Source organism: Bubalus bubalis, chromosome 11, assembly GCF_019923935.1.
Source record: "Bubalus bubalis isolate 160015118507 breed Murrah chromosome 11, NDDB_SH_1, whole genome shotgun sequence".
NCBI classification, from domain to species: Eukaryota; Metazoa; Chordata; class Mammalia; order Artiodactyla; family Bovidae; genus Bubalus; species Bubalus bubalis.
Window position 1 is genome coordinate 43,495,141 of NC_059167.1, and position 17,121 is coordinate 43,512,261.

The 17,121-nt window shown below is 34.9% G+C and overlaps 1 protein-coding gene across 1 annotated transcript in view; it reads left to right on the forward strand.

The window, feature by feature from the left end:
- USP8 (ubiquitin specific peptidase 8) overlaps window positions 1–17,121 on the forward strand; it is a 36,364-nt gene that overhangs the window by 11,431 nt on the left and 7,812 nt on the right. The window contains exons 5-12 of the mRNA XM_045162070.1: window positions 829–871; window positions 2,598–2,742; window positions 6,549–6,711; window positions 8,860–9,004; window positions 9,303–9,523; window positions 12,518–13,099; window positions 16,336–16,413; window positions 16,829–17,091. Coding sequence (XP_045018005.1) covers window positions 829–871; window positions 2,598–2,742; window positions 6,549–6,711; window positions 8,860–9,004; window positions 9,303–9,523; window positions 12,518–13,099; window positions 16,336–16,413; window positions 16,829–17,091 — 1,640 coding nt within the window. The remainder of the gene's footprint in view (window positions 1–828; window positions 872–2,597; window positions 2,743–6,548; window positions 6,712–8,859; window positions 9,005–9,302; window positions 9,524–12,517; window positions 13,100–16,335; window positions 16,414–16,828; window positions 17,092–17,121) is intronic.

The following is a 17,121-nucleotide window of genomic DNA, read 5'->3' on the forward strand; positions in this document are numbered from 1 at the left end:
CAGTTAGATTCAGGTTCAGTTTTTTTTTTTTTTTTTTTTGACAAGAATGCTTATAGGTGATACTGTGTACTTTATATTATATCATATTAGGAGGCACATAATCTACATTTCTTTTTTTACTTTTAGTGATGCAGAAATAGATCTATAAATTCTTGTGGGTCCTTAGTTTTCCCATCTGCAAAATAAGTTAGTACTTTAGAGCAGGGGTCCACAGCCTCTGGGATCTAATGGCTGATGATCTGAGTGGAAGCTGACATAATAATAATAGAAATGAAGTACACAATAAATGTAATGCACTTGAATCATCCTGAAGCCATCCATACCCCCGCCCTGGTCCATGGAGAAATTGTCTTCCACGAAACCAGTCCCTGGTGCCAAAAAGGTTGGGGACTACTGCCTTAGAGAATTATCCCATTTTATCTTGGTTAGGAAATACAAATTTTGTATTAATTCATTTTCCTTTAAGTCTATACTGGAGGATGCTGAAGGGAATGGAATTTTTATTTCACTGTAAAAAGTGCTGTCTTGTTAAGTTAAAGACTAAGTTTCTCTAATAATTTGTGCTTTGAAATTATATTTCACCTTTAACTGGAGAAAAATTTGAGGAAATGACGTATGAATGTGATGTTACTAGTTGTTTTAGCTGTTGTCAGAGTAGTCTGCTAATGCCATTACTGTTCATCTGTATTTTTATAAAATGCCAATACCCTGCACACTGCATTTCCTAGAAGGCTTTCAGTTTCAAAGTAGTATTACAGTTGGACTTTTTCTTTCTGTAAAAACTTTTGTTTCTATTAAAGTTGAAACTTTTTTTTCCCTATGAAATAGATAAATGGTGAAAAGAGTGAAAAAAATGAGACTACAGAGAAAGGTAAGTGTGTTCAGAAAGAGGGAGTTTTTAGGTTATTGAGATCTTTTGATCTCAGATTTTACACAGTGAGATCTTAGCATTTCGTTTCATCTATATGTGAGCTTCTATCATTTTTCCTAACTTGTACAATAATACTGAAAATGCACTATAGTCTATACTTAGATATCATAGGGAATATTTTTGGTAATATACATTTGAAAACATCAAAATTACAGTTGGTACTTGTCCTTTTTTCCCCCCCCAAGATGTACCTTAGCATAGTGGTTAAGAGCCTGGAGTCTCAGAAGTCAGACTTCCTCAGGTTTGAATACACTCTTCTGAGTTTCACTTTGAGCTTATTACTTCTCCTTTCTACTTCAGTTCCCCACCCCCCCACCCCTGCCCCCATACAATGGGGACAATAATTGCATCTATTTCTTAGGGTTATTGTAAGGAGTGATTGAGTTAATGCCTGTGATACTCTTAGAACACAGTAAACATATAAGTAACTGTTAGTACTTATGACTCTGAGTGGTAGACTTAATTATTCAAAGCCTCTTTCATTCCCCTCAAAAAAAATCTGAACCAGTAATTTGGATGTTATCCATAGGTGGTGTTGACGTGCCAGTAACAAGGGTGTGACCTAAACAATAAGACTTAGGCAGTTACCTAAGTTTTCCTCTCTCAGAAAAGATTTAACTTCAACAGTGATTGTTTGTAACACTAAAATTATCTATTTAAAATACTGCCATACAACAGTTTAAAGAGTAAAACTGAGTGTAGTGAGGTACCTTCCTGAAAGCTGTTACCAATTCATTCTAAGATAGTTTTTATCCATATGTTCTTTTGTATCTCACCCTGCTTAGATTTTACCCTTCTTGGTGGTTTGTTTTCACCCTTTGGACTGTTTTGATGTCAAAGTGATCTTGGTGGTTAGAAAAGGAAGTAAGATGGTTATTAGCAACTGGGTATTTTAGCTTTGGAGGTAGCGTGACTATGTTCTTCACACAGGTGAAATAGTTCTGTACATATTTAAGCCTCCTGGTAGTACTTTTTAATCTTCACTTCAGGTGGTAGAACCTGGAAGGAAAATAGCAACATAGGGAGTATTTATTTTGGCTAAATATTAAAGGGCTCAATATTAAACATTTTATGCTTGAGGAGCCCTGTGGGCCTTGCATGAAAGCAGCCATAGACAATGTAAACAAATGAGTGTAGCTGTGTTCCAGTGAAAACAGGTGACCGTGGTTAACCAACCCCATGTGGGACACAGATAACAAACTTTTGGCTTATTATTCTAGGAAATCTACAAGGTTTTCAGATAGCCCCCAAAAGACCCCAAGGAGACTTTTAAAAAATTTAGAACCTTTCAAGAACTTTTGATTCATAAATTTTTTTTTTCTGGTTGACATTTCTCAAATGACTTAATTTTTTAAACTAGAATATTTTCATGAGACACATATTATTAATATTTTATACAGCAACAGAGCCAACACCAGATGTAGTTGTAATATTCACCAGCAAGTTTTGGTATTTAAGTCTTTATAACAAAGCTTTGAACTAGTTTCTTGATAAATGCCAAAAGCAAACTGTGTATAAAGTTAGTTTAAAAGGTAATAAATAATGTGATGGGACAGCAAGTATACGACACTTCCAGGAAAAACTATGCTTGCCGTGTGGTCAGTGATATGATAGCACATGGAACTGGGTGCTTCTTATCACTTATATTGTCTCTCTCAATTCCAAGGAGCAATCACAGCAAAGGAGCTATACACAATGATGATGGATAAAAACATCAGCTTGATTATAATGGATGCTCGGAAAATGCAGGATTATCTGGATTCCCATATTTCAGATTCTCTCAGTGTTCCTGAAGAAGCCATCAGTCCAGGGTGAGTCATTGTGTATTTAGATAAAATGGTAAGCTGTGGACAGTAGTAAATGTTGCAGCTTAGCATCCATGCTATATGTGGGTCTTTTCTTTTCCTGTGGTCCTTTTCATTCTTTGTTCCTCAGTGGCACACCTTACGCTTTCTGTGGGGTAGTGTAAAAGACATTCCGGTTTGGCTGTTGTTTCCTGTCTGTGGCATTTGGAGCCTTATTAGAAGAGGAATGAAACTGCTTTTGTATGTCTTCTTTCCCCAGGTGTTTGTTGAGTAATTGCTCCTGTTTTTTATTTTTGAGCTTGTGAATCATATCTACAAACCTGACTAAACTGATAAACTAGTTGAATTGTTTTCTATTTTTAAGTTCCCCATACTATTACCTGTGGTGAGAGATATACAAATACTTTCTTGAAGAAGTAGCAGGTTAGCTAAGTGATTAAGAAAAAAATATGGGTTCTAAAATCAGGCTGTGTTCAGACTGTGTAACTCTGTCACTTACTAGCTACATTACTTCTGGCTAATAATCTAACCTCTCTAAGCCCATGTTTCCATCTGTGAAACTGGGATAATAGTACCACCTATCTGAGAAGTTTCGAGAAGTTTAAATGACAGATTTTACATATGCATACATTTAGCGCAGTGTCTGGCACTAGTAAGGACCTACTAATCTTTTTCTTTCTTTTTTAAAAGCCTTTAACCTGTAAAATAATTTAAAGTTACTTGCATGAATATATTGTATATTAGAAACTATTATTATAATAGTGATAGAGCTAAAACTCCAGTTCCATGGCTATTTTCATTATTATGAGTGTTATAAAAATTATATAACTTCTCTAGGTCTTAGTTTATGGTACTGAATTAGTTAAAATCTATGGTGTAACTTAAGAAATCTTAAAAAGATACATTTTTAAAGTTAGGTAATAAAATTTGCGTAGTTTCTAGCACATTGCTGAGGCTTGTAATTGCTCAACCTGAAGAATAGAGTGCTTTGCAAATATGCTATTTAAAAATGAGATTAGAAAGAAAGATAAAGGCGGGGAAAGAAGAAAAAAAAATTTTTAATAAAATAAGAATTTTTTAAAAAGGAAAAAAATGAGATTAGAGTGCATAATCAAGTAGGTATGAATATTTTTTCTAGGATTTTAAAAGACAGAGTTATGATTAATCTTCAGTGGTTACCTATACTAACAGAATGCTGGTGACTTTTGTTAAGTTTAACTGTTTCCCAAAATGCAAGAATTTGACTAATGTGAAACTCCAGTTGAGTTTAGATTGAAGACTGAACATCAATGAATTGCATACCAAGAAAATGATTACCTTTTAATTTCTGTTTCAGTCCTTCTGAATAGTTAAAAGATGTTTCAGTTGGTGCTAGCTCTCCTTTTTAGTATTTGTTAATATCCCCTTCTTGCCAGAGGGCAGGCCTCAGAGTTCTCTACAGGTAACAGTATCTACAGCTAGCTGATGGTGAATACCTATTTTACTAGTATTGTATACATACAAAACCACTTTTATCCTAAGTATTTAGCCCAGTCAGTTTTCAAAAACTGAATGTATTCATTTAGCTAGTGTCTGGACCAAGAAACAGAACATTACCATCACTCTAGGAGGCCCCCCTTATGCTACCTATCTGTGGCTATCCATATACCCCATCCACCCAAGGGAACCACCAACAGATTTGTTTTTGTAGTTTATATAAATGGAATTATACAGTCTAAAGTCTTTAACGTCTGGCTTCTTGTACTTGACCTTGTGTTTGTGAGAGTCATGTATATTATTGTGTGCGGTTGTATTTGTTTATTCTCATTGCTATTTGGTGATCTATTATGTGAACATAGCATAATTCACTGATCTGTTTTATTTACTTTTAGGATTATCCTTTATTTATTGGACATGATGCTGTTTTTTCATGCATATAGGAACATACACTTTCCTGTTAAAAACAATTCAAGTAAAGGTTTACTTTCAATTAAATAGTTAAAACATTACACAGTAGACAAAGGAGAGCAGAATTGTAGCAACTTGTGAAGGGGGTACGTGAAAGACTGGAGTTTGAGGAGTACTGACTGATTTTATTGTTTTCTAAAAAAGAGTTCTGAAGAATACTAATGAGTTTTTAGACAAAGTGTATTTAGGCAAATATATCCTTAGAGTCAGAAATTGTCCTTAAGAATATCATGTTTCAGTTTTCCTCCTCCTTTTGTTAACCAAGCATCCTTTTAATCTCTAATCTTTGTATATCAAGTGGGACTTAACTATAAAACAGTATTTTATATTTCTTTTTTTCCCCTTATTTCCTAGAAGATATGGTAACCAACATTATTATATAGGAACAGGATTTTTTTCTCTTAAATTATCTAAACCATTTAGTTTTACTTAGAATACAAGTTTCTGCCCAGGTTGCCAATATCACCAGTTAAATACTGAAATGCCTAGGTGCTTTGTTAGGAATAATGTGGAGTTCCTTACCTGGAGGTACAAATCTCTACTATTTATTCCATCATTTCAGCAGGTATTTACTGAGCACTCATGATGGGCTGAGTTACTGTGGTTCTAAGAGCTGGGGCTAAATCACTGAACAGACAGGAATCTTTGCTTCGTGGAGCTTATATTTTAACAGGATGGTAGGATAGGTGAGACCGACGATAAACCTTAAAATGTTTTGTGTTAAGTGTGTATGTTGGTGTGAGTATTAAACATTTTAATCCATGAAGGTTTCATGGAGAAGGTATCCCTAAGCTAACCTTTATATAAGGGAAATGAGTGATGCACTTACCTGAGGAAAAAGGGTTCCAGACAGAGGGGACAGTAGAAGCAGAGGTGCTTAGGCAGGAGCATGCCTGCATAAACCAGGAATCACAAGGCAGCGAAGAGTGCAGTGGAGTTGAGGGGAATAAGTTAGTTAAGCAGTGATAAGAATGTTCAAGTAATAGGATTTGAGGTAGGAGCCATGCATTGGGCTCTTTAGGTTAGAATTTAAGCTTTTGTGTGAGCGAAGGAGGAAGTGAAGAACATGCTTTAGTGTAGACTTGGTATGATTCACAGATGATGATGTAGTAGGCAGCACAGCAAAACAGTTAAGAGTGTACACGTGAGCTAGTGGCAACTGTAACCTTGGATACTAACCCCTTTGTGCCTCAGTTTCCCCATCTATAAGGATAATGCCTATTTTATAGGAGTATAGTGAGGATCTAGTGAGAGTCAATGAGAATAAAACATTTAGAATAGCACCTGGCATATGGTAAATGCTGTATGTGTTTGTTAAATAAGCATTTTGGTATTTGGTTACTTTAATTATCTGTATAGGTATAAGAGAACTGAAATATAAGTGTTAACCCCCTCTCCTCCATTATTTATATTTGACTGAGATGTAGTCAAATGAGTTCCTATGTTTTTATTTTTTGCCCCCCCACCCCTTTTTTTAATATTAAGGGTCAAGTGAGTCTGTTTCTTTCAGTCTCTAATAATTACTAAAATATATTTTAATATTATGCATTAGTGAAGGTGTTAAACATTTTAGGCTATTCTTAACATATATTCTGACCTTAGAAAGGAAACTATCTTAAAGTTTGCTATGATATGAGGAGTTCCCTGGCGGTCCAGTGGTTAGGACTCTGCTTTTATTGCCAAGGGCTCTGGGTTCAGTCCCTGGTTGGGGAATTAAAATCCCAGAAGCCCCATGACATGGCCAAAAAAGAAAAAACGTTTGCTATGGTATGATAAAGACTGTAGAACAAAACTTGGTGTCTTATAATAGTATATTAGGACCTCTCGTCTACTTTTGCCCCAATACAAATGTTAATACATTTCAGAGTCACTGCTAGTTGGATTGAAGCAAACCTCCCAGATGATTCTAAAGACACATGGAAGAAGAGGGGGAGTGTGGATTATGTGGTCCTTCTTGACTGGTTTAGTTCTGCAAAAGATTTACAACTTGGGACAACTCTACGGAGTCTGAAAGATGCACTTTTCAAGGTTAGCAAGTTTCCTTGTTAGTTTACTGTAATTGCAAGCCTTCTCTGGTTGTTAGAAGGGTATGCTGACTAGTTGATTATCTTAAGGACATGAAGATCCATCATGCTTTGGTTGTAGACATTTAAAAAATTCAAATTTAAAAGACTTGTTTTGAATAACCCAATAATATTAAAATTATCTTAATAGGATAATTAGAACTTTCAGAAATGTAAATTATTTGGAAAATGCTGTTTTTGTTATGAAACATAAAGGAAGAAATCACTAAGAAAAAAAGACTGATAGATACGACAATAAAATAAAAACTTAGGTGTGAAAAAATGAACCAATTTGAAGGCAGAAGGCAAAAATATTTGCAACAGATATGGCACTGATTTAGAACACCTAAAATCTGAAGAGTTTTTGCAAATAAATAAGAAAATTACTTAAGATAAAATGTTGAAGTAAGTAGTAGACACAGATAGACATAAATAGAAGATATGAAAGTGACAAAAACATAAAAATATCAACATGACTAGGAATCAGAAATGCAGATTCAAACAGTTAATGTCACTGTCTTGATCAGATTAACAAAGATAAAAATAATACTTGGTTTAATATGTTAAATTATTGAATAGCACTAAATGCTGGTAAGCATGTGGTAAGAATAAAACTCAGTGTGTTGGTAGGAGGGTCAGTTGATGGAACATTGTCCTCCAGGACAGCAGTCTTAAAAGCCTTGAAACAATCATGCTTCAAAGTAGGAAATCGCAGGATATACCCAGGTATAGGCTGATATATGAAATTGCCAGTATTTACCTACTTTTCACTAAAAAAGTGACAGTTTCATAAAGGTAAGCCTAAGGTACCTGTAAGTTTAGTGTATGATAAAGATGACATAACAGATCAGTGAGGAAAAGATGGATTGAAATAACTGGTTTGAGGAGAGCTGGCTAGCCTGTAAGTAAAAGAAGGAGGATCTCTGCCTTATTTCTTAGACCACACTAGATTCCAAATGGGTAAAAGACATAAATACGTTGATTGAAACAATGAACTACCAGGAAAAACCATTGATAATTGTTTTTATTACCTTGATCCTGAACCAAAGAGGCTCATATATTTGACTGTACTGAAAATACCACAAATAAAAAGTCAGAGAAAATATTTGTAACAAGACAAAAACCTATTTTCCTTAATACTCAGAGTACATTCACTGTTTACTAAGAAAAAGAGCAGTCTGTAGAAAAATGGGCAAAAGATGAGATTAAGGTAAGCCATAGACTATAAAGGGTTAATAAATGTATTAAAAGATGTTAAACTTCACATATAAATGCTTATACAACTCATTGTATGTCCCCCGGTTTGGTAAAAACTATAAAGATTTAAAATGGGTGTTCTCATACACTGATGGTAAATCTGTAAATTGACATTGCGTTTTGAAGGGCAGTTTGATGGCATCTTTTAAGCCAATGGTTTTAGGAAATTATTGTACAGAAATACACAAACATATTTTTAAAAGTTCATTTCAAAGATGAGCAATATGTATTAAAAGCCTTAAAATGTTCTTGGCCTACCCTCTTTACTTCTGGGAACTTTTCCTAATGGAGTCAATTAGGTATATGTATAGGATCTTTAGTATTTATCTCAGCATTTTTTATAATTAAATAGGAAAAATAGTAATTGTTGAAACAGTTGATTCAGTTTTGGGGTGTGTGTGTGTGTGTGTATTAAATAGAATATTATCTGGTCATTACAGATGATGATATAGCTCTTTATGGATAACAGATGATCATATAAAAGAAAAGCAGCATAAGTTTCATTATTTTATTAAAAAAAATGAAAAAGTATATATAGAAAACAGTAAGAATAAACTAAAATGTTGGAGTGTTATTTCTGGGTGATGAGGTTATATCATAGAAGATTTTTATCGTATGTTAAGTTGTGTTCCTATTTTTCTTTTAAGATTATGGATTACTTGTGTGATTTTAAAAACCCGATCTATCCATTTGTTTCATTAAATGCTGAATTTTGAATTCAGCTGTCTCTTTTTTTTGGTAATCATTTATAAGAAATGGATCTTTTAAGAACAGTTTAATATTCAGGTTTGTTGTGTTTTTAGCTGTCAAGAGACTGCTGCCATATTATTAAACATACTATTTCCTTATTTTATAGTGGGAAAGTAAAGCTGTCCTGCGCAGTGAACCTTTGGTTTTAGAAGGAGGCTATGAAAACTGGCTCCTTTGTTATCCACAGTATACAACAAATGCTAAAGTTACGCCACCCCCACGAGGCAAGAATGAAGAGGTGTCTGTCTCATGTATGTATGTGAAAATTTTTGTTTAAAATTCCTTTGGTAAAATTTTAAACGTTTTCTGTTCTCAGGGTAGTGTTGGTTGTGTGTGCATTTGTCCTGTTAGATAGCAGTTGCTTTTAGGCATAAAAAATACAAGATGTCCACAGTCTGAAAGTTAATGTTTATCAGTTCATTAAGACTCTTGTGGTTGTCACTGCTTACTTGATGTTTAACTATGACATAGAACATGCATGAGACATGAAGTACTGTTTATGGGGTTTGCTCTTCTTTCAAGAATATTTTTATCTTTTGGGGATTTTAGTGGACTTTACTTACCCTTCACTGGAAGAATCAGTTCCTTCTAAACCTACTGCTCAGATGATACCTCCTATAGAAATCAGTGAAAATACAGAAGTGATAAACAGTCAAGATGAGAGAATGGGACCACTGAATATATCAGCTCCAGCTGAACCAATTGCTGCTTCTAAATATGATGTTTCACCCATAATTCAGCCAGTGCCTATTTTAAAGAATATTCCACAGGTATGTTTTTGGTTTTCTTTTAATTTTATTATGTCTTTTCTTTTAATATTATATTAAGTGTATAGTATAGCAATATGTATCCAGTGTATATGTACCTTCAGTATTTTAGAAAGAAAAATATTGAAAAAATCTATATTCCTCTATTTTTGGTATATTGGTACATTTTTGCCATTAAAAAACTTCATTGTAATTGTCTTACTGCCACAGCAATTTCAGAATAGATCATTGAAAGAATTTTAAACCTAACTGGGTCCATTTAGTATCAAATCAGATCAGATCAGATCAGTCGCTCAGTCGTGTCCGACTCTTTGCGGCCCCATGAATCGCAGCACGCCAGGCCTCCCTGTCCATCACCAACTCCCGGAGTTCACTCAGACTCATGTCCATCGAGTCAGTGATGCCATCCAGCCATCTCATCCTCTGTCGTCCCCTTCTCCTCCTGCCCCCAATCCCTCCCAGCATCAGAGTCTTTTCCAATGAGTCAACTCTTCGCATGAGGTGGCCAAAGTACTGGAGTTTCAGCTTTAGCATCATTCCTTCCAAGGACAGTATTAGCACAATGAATTTGAACAACACTTGCAGGTGTTTATTATAAATTTAATTCATAGTATTTTCCCAGATGGTTTGGCTTACAGATGATAGATATATGATGTCAGTATTTTGGTTTTGAAATAGTTCTTTAGTTTGATTTTCTTAGACTTTGACACATAAATTACAGGCATATTTTAACAATAATTGTTTAAAAGAGTTTACATAAAAGATGTTATAATAAAAAATTATAACATCTTTCTTGTCATTAGATTTTACTTAAAGGAAGATAAACTAATTCTTTCCTGTGTATTTTCCAGTAAGATTTTTTTTTTACCATTTTTAATTTTTTTTCTCAGATATTTAAATAATATTTCATATTTGAAATAGGTAACATCTGGTTTGTGGAGCAGGCTCTGATTAGAAAATTTAGTCATTTTGGGGGGATATAAAATAAAGCAGTTCATTTCTTCATGTTTTAAGGCCTACTTTTAATATTTTGGGTTAAATCTTAAGACTAATTATTTGAATAATTTTTTCTTAAAATGAAAATTTAAGAAATTTTAAAAAGAGCTTATGACATTGCACTTCCTTTCAGTTTAATCATCATGTTATTTAAACCATAATCCCTGTGTGACTTTCTGAGATATGTACAATTTATGAATTGTACCTTGATAAACATGTACTATTTAATGCAATCAATAATATGTATCAATAATATATACTGTTTAATAATCACTGTAGCACACACACATCAAGAAGAGAAGTTCTGACTGAGAGTGGGTATCATCAGGGAGGTCTTCATGGAGGTAGTAGTTTTATCTGGGCTTTAAGAGTGGAGTAGGATTTAAGGATGAAAGAAACAAGTGGAAAAATTTTATGACTGAAGGCACAAAGCATGTTCTGGGATTGGTAAGTAGTTCTGACAGGCTTGGGCACAGCTCTCGGAGAGAGGTGAGTGTGATGATAGGTAAGATTGGAAAAGTGGACAGAAGTCATCAAGAGAGACTTTGATCTCTCTTGGAATTTTGTCCTGTAGGCGAAAGGAAATCGTTAAAGAATTTTAAACTTGAAAGTAACATGATCATAGCTATGCTTTTAAGATGAGTGGAAAATGTGGATGAAAACATTTATTTTGATCCCTGTTCACCTTTTATTGTTAACCTCATCCTCATAGTGTTTGTTCTAACTTTATTCACAAATAAATTTAGAAAAGGGTGGGGGCAGGGAAGGTTTTTTTTTTTAAGTGAAGAGGCAAAAAGAGCAGAGCAGAGAAATGATTCCTTCTTGTGGTGGTGTTTTCTAATGGGAAAAACATACAGTTCATTTTGTAGGAACACTATACAGGTTGTTACTGGCAGACAGTCTCATTTTTATTTCAGTGAACGTCTCAAGAAATGATGTTAGGGTCATTTTTAACAATTTTGTAGGGTTAGTATATTGTTAAATTGAGGTAAATTACTCAATTTTAATTAGTATCTTATCTCTTATGGAAGTTGTTCTGGAATATTTTATTCATTCTCTCTGCAACATTTTATTTACTGTCAGGCACAGTCTCTACCCTCCTGGAGCTTATGTGCTAATAGGGAAGATTTTAAACAATTAAAGTTGTTTAATCAGAATCCCAGTAATGAATAGAGTATAATTATGACAGCATATATCAAGAGGCTTAGCTGGTCCTTAGGGATCAGGGAAGTCTTTTCTAAGGGAGAGATATTTAAGCTAAAACTTAATGTTGTGGGCATTATCTAGCAGAACAACTAGTATAAAGGCCTGACTTGGGAAGAAGCATGGCATCTTTGAGGAATTAAAGATGGGGGCAGGGTAAGTATGGCTGGTATATCAAGTAGTATGAGATAAGATTGGGGAGATAAGCAGAAGAGAGACCACACAGGCATGGCAAGACATTTAGATCTAAGTCTGTGTAATCTAAGTACAGTCAGTGGTTTTTGACAGTAAGATTTTAAGTCAGTGGTCAGATCTATGTTTTAAAATGATTACTCTGGTAACAGAATGGAGAAACAACTTTGAAATATATGAAACTCTGAGTTTTTTTATTTGAGCAACACATAGTGGGTATACCCATGTGTTTGTTGGGGGAAATCATGAATTCGGTTTTGGCCGTATGAGGTTTGTGGTACATGTGAGATACTCATGTGAAGACACTGAGTAGGCAGTTGGGTATGTGGAAATGGAACTTTAGGGGTGCTCAGGTCTGGGTTTTTTATGTTATAGAATGAAATCTTCATACACAGAACATATTAAAGTGTGGAATCAAGAGGATGTAAGTGCCAAGTGCCTTATGAGAAATCTTGACATTAGGTCATTTACAAATGGATGTTTTTGGCAGATACTGTCTCCACAGAGTGATGGTTCTTTTTATCACAACTTGATATCAAGAACTGAGGTTATTGTGTTCCTGGATTTCAACAAAAGGATGTTTTTCTCTGTTATTTGTTGATACAGATTGATCGTAGTAAAAAACCGGCAATCAAATTGCCTGAAGATCATAGAATAAAATATGAAAGTACAGATCATGAGGAACAGTCTCCTCAGAGTGAAATAGTTGTTCCTGATCGTTCCACAAAACCGGTATTTCCCCCTCCAACTGCTATGCTAACAGACGAAGAAAAAGCTCGTATTCACGCAGAAACTGTCCTTCTAATGGAAAAAAGCAAACAAGAAAAAGAACTTAGAGAAAGGCAGCAAGAGGAACAGAAAGAGAGACTGAGGAGGGAAGAACAAGAACAAAAAGACAGAAAGGAACAAGAAGCTGAAGAAAATGAAATCACAGAGAAGCAACAAAAAGCAGAACAAATGGAAAAGAAAGAAAGTGAACAGGCCAGGAAAGAAGATAAAGAAACTTCAGCAAAGAGGGGCAGAGAAATAACAGGAGTAAAAAGACAAAGTAAAAGTGAACATGAGACTACCGATGCCAAGAAGTCTGTAGAAGATAGGGGGAAAAGGTGTCCAACCCCGGAAGTGCAGAAGAGGTCAGCAGGAGATGTGCCTCATGCCTCTGTGGCAGGAGATTCAAGTTCAGGCAAGGTAAGCGGAAACAGTACAGATTGCCAACTAAGTGTAAAAAAACATACGTAAAAAGTGACATCAGTAGCATTCCATAAACAGGGTAGACATTTCAGTTGATTTTCTAGGAGATGATCGATTTGTACTGATCCAATTACATTTGCTTACCTGCTCTTGATTGGTTGGGACTGGAATTGCTTTTCATGTCTATGGAATGCAACATATTTTTGCTACTTGAGATAAATAGCTGCATTCTTCATTTTTATGCTTGATGTGTGATCATCAAAAGACTAGAGTGAAATATAATCTTCTGATCTCACAATGGAGGAATTAGGTGCCAAATATTTATATGATGAAGTTTGTGTCTGCTTAGAATATGCCCAGTTTATCTTTGTGTGTAATGGTTTTATTTGTCATCTATGTCATTTGTTTGTTCATTCATCTGATCAAAAATATTGACAGTAATCCCATTAATGTTGCCTTTTCCTACCCTTGGCTATTACTCTTCATTGATTTTCATAATTTTGGAGATGTTTTTTTCTTTTTGGCTACCCCACACAACTTGTAGGATCTCAGTTCCCCAACCAGGGACTGAACCTGGGCCTCGGCAATGAAAGTGCCAAATCGTAACTGCTAGACTCTAGGGAGCTTCACTTTTTCTTTGTATTGGGATATAGCCAGTTAGTTAACAGTGCTATGATAGTTTCAGGTGAACAGCAAAGAGATTCAGCCCTACCAGAGAAGGTTTTTTTAACCTAATAATATCATGTGTGCTTTTCATGGGCTTTTTTTTTTGGTCTATTATGCAATTAAAAGTGCCTTTTCCTTTTGAACTCTTAAGTGTTTTGGGCTTTTAAAAATCCTACTTTATTCTTTTCCTTCCAGTTTTATTGAGATACAATTGACATATAGCACTGTATAAGTTTAAGATGTACAATATAATGATTGTATCTCATGGAAATACAAAATTTTAAAGAGTAAAAAAATAACTTGTGATAAGAACTCTTAGGATTTACTTAACAACTATCATATGTAACATACAGCAGTGTTAGTCATGTTGTACCTTATATCCACTTATAACTGGAAGTTTGTTCGACTACCTTCCTCCAATTTCCTGTTCTACCTACCTCTGATAACCACAAGTCTGATCCTTTTTCCTTTGTATTTGTTTTGGAAGTATAAATGACTTACAATACTATGTTATTCCTGTTACACAACATAGCCATTTGGTGTTTCTATACATTTCCAAATGATCACCATAGTAAGTCTAGTTATACTATGTCATCATACAAGGATACACAGCTATTGACTGTATTCCCACAATGTATATTTCATCCCTGTGACTCATTTATTTTGCAACTGAAAGTTTGTACCTCTTAATTTTCCTCATCTATTTCTTTTCCTCACCGCCACCACCCCACCAACCCGCTGCCCCACTCCTCATCTCTGGTGGTAACCACTTGTTTGTTCTCGTATCTATAACTTTCTGTTTTGTCTTGTTCATTTGTTTTTTAGATTCTTCATTAAGTGAAATCATATATTTGTCTTTTGAGGCTGACTTTTTGCTTAGCATAATACCCTCTAGATCCATCCATGTTGTCACAAATGACAAAATTTCATTCTTTTTTATGGGTAATATTCCATTGTGTATATATACTGTACATCTTTATCCATTCATCTATTTATGGGCATCTGGGTTGCTTCCATATTCGTGGCTATTGTAAATAATGATGTAATGAACAAAGGGGTACATATATCTTTTCTAATCAGTGTGTTGTGTTTCTTTGGATAAATAACGAGGAGTAGAATTGCTGGCTCATATGGTAGTTCTATTTTAAATTCTTTTTTAACAATCTCCATACTGTTTTCCATAGTGACTGCACCAATTTACATTCCCATCAACAGTGTGGTACTAGGCTTCCTTTTTCTTTGCATTTGCCAACACTTGTTACATGTCATCTTTTTGGTAATAGCCATTCTGATCGGTGTGAGGTGTTATCTCATTGTGGTTTTGATGCTTTTCCCTGATGACCAGTGATGTTGAGCATCTTTTCATGCGCCTATTGGCCATCTGTCTTTGGAAAAATGTCTATTCAGATCCTGTGCCCATTTTTAAATCAGAGTTTTGTTTCTTTGATGTTGAGTTGTATGAGTTCTTTGTATAATTTGGACATTGACCCCTTATCAGATATATTGTTTGCAAATATCTTCTCCCATTCAGTATAGGTGGCCTTTTCATTTTGTTGGTAGTTTCCTTCTCTGTGCAAAAAGTTTTTTAATTTGATGTAGTCCCATTTTTCTGTCTTTGCTTTTGTTACCTTTGCCTGAGAAGACATATGCCAAAAATTATTACTAAGATGAATGTCAGAGTGTTCCTCCATTGTTTTCTTCTAGAAGTTTTATGGTTTCGGGTTTTACATTTAAGTCTTTCATCCATTTTGAATTTATTTTTGTGTATGTATGAGAGGATATACTAGTTTGATTCTTTTGCATGTAGCTGTCCAGTTTTTCCAAAACCAGGTTTTAAAAATATTTTGGGGTTTTTTCGTTTGTTTTATGTCTTCTCTCTTGGCTTTTTTGTTTTTGTTTGTTTTGGCTGCTTCATGCAGCTCGCAGGCTCTTAGTTTCCCGACCAGAGATTGAACCTGGGGCCATGGCAGTGAAAGCGTTGAATCCTAACCACTGAACTACCAGGGAACTCCTGTCTGTTTTTAAAATTAATAAAATGTCAGTGCTCTTTGTATGCTGAAATTTAGAATGCCTACATATTTTGAATTATTTTGTTCAATAAAGAGATGTGGAAAAAATTATATGCTTGCCTATATAGCTCAAAAGTGTGGTGCATCTTTAATACTATTCATTGAAGACGTTGACTTTTCTTCATTGTCTAATCCTCCTTGTGTGGATATACTACATGTGATGGACACTGGATTGCTTCTGTTTGGGGGCTATTATGAATAATAATTCCATGAACATTTGCATCCAAGTCTTTGTGTGGAAATAAATTTTCTTATCTTTGGAGTTGACACTTAGAAGTGAAACTGTGTTGTTTTTTTTTGAGAAACTTTAAAAAGCCACCATCTTTATAAGCTATGCACACATACTCCTTCCCCTTGCTGTGATAATGTTAGGACTTTAAGAAAACATGTATAGTTCATCTTTTAAAAAATATTAAGGGTAGCCAACACAAGGTTTGTGGTTCTTTGCTATGGCAAAATTTAATATAAAAATCCTTTTCCTTCTCTTTTTAAAACTAGTCTCGAGAGCCTTTGACAAGAGCGAGAAGTGAAGAAATGGGGAGGGTTGTACCAGGACTGCCGTCGGGCTGGGCCAAGGTAAAACTCCAAATTAGCACAGAAAGAAATTACATGGCACTGTTTTGTTTAAAAAAAAAAAAAAACAACTTATGAACTTGTTTATTCTGCATCTTCTCTAACGCAGAGTTGACTCTGTTTCTTCATTATAAAGGACATAGCTCATTTCCCTAATTACAGCATGGTTAGATTTCTGGATAGCCAGTCAGGGATGCTGGCTATAATATATGAGCATTCTGGCATGTCATTTAAAAACAGTGTTATCATTTTAAAACCTAAGGTTCTTTGAAAGTTTAATTATAGAAGTGATTATCACCATTTTATTCAAATTATTTTAATCCAAAAGTAAACTTAGTAGTGGAATACTTTTCAGTTTTTGTTGTTGTTTATTGAATGTTCATTGTTTTTTGACCTGTGCTTTCTTTCCCCGCCTAAGTTTCTTGATCCCATCACTGGAACTTTTCGTTACTATCATTCGCCTACCAACACTGTTCATATGTATCCACCGGAAATGGCTCCTTCATCTGCACCTCCTTCCACCCCTCCAACTCATAAAGCCAAGCCACAGATTCCTGCTGAGCGGGATAGGGAACCGTCTAAACTGAAGCGCTCCTACTCCTCCCCAGATATCACCCAGGCCATTCAAGAGGAAGAGAAGAGGAGGCCAACAGTAACTCCAGCAGTTAATCGGGAAAACAAGTAAGTTTATCCTAACTTCTAGGAACAGAA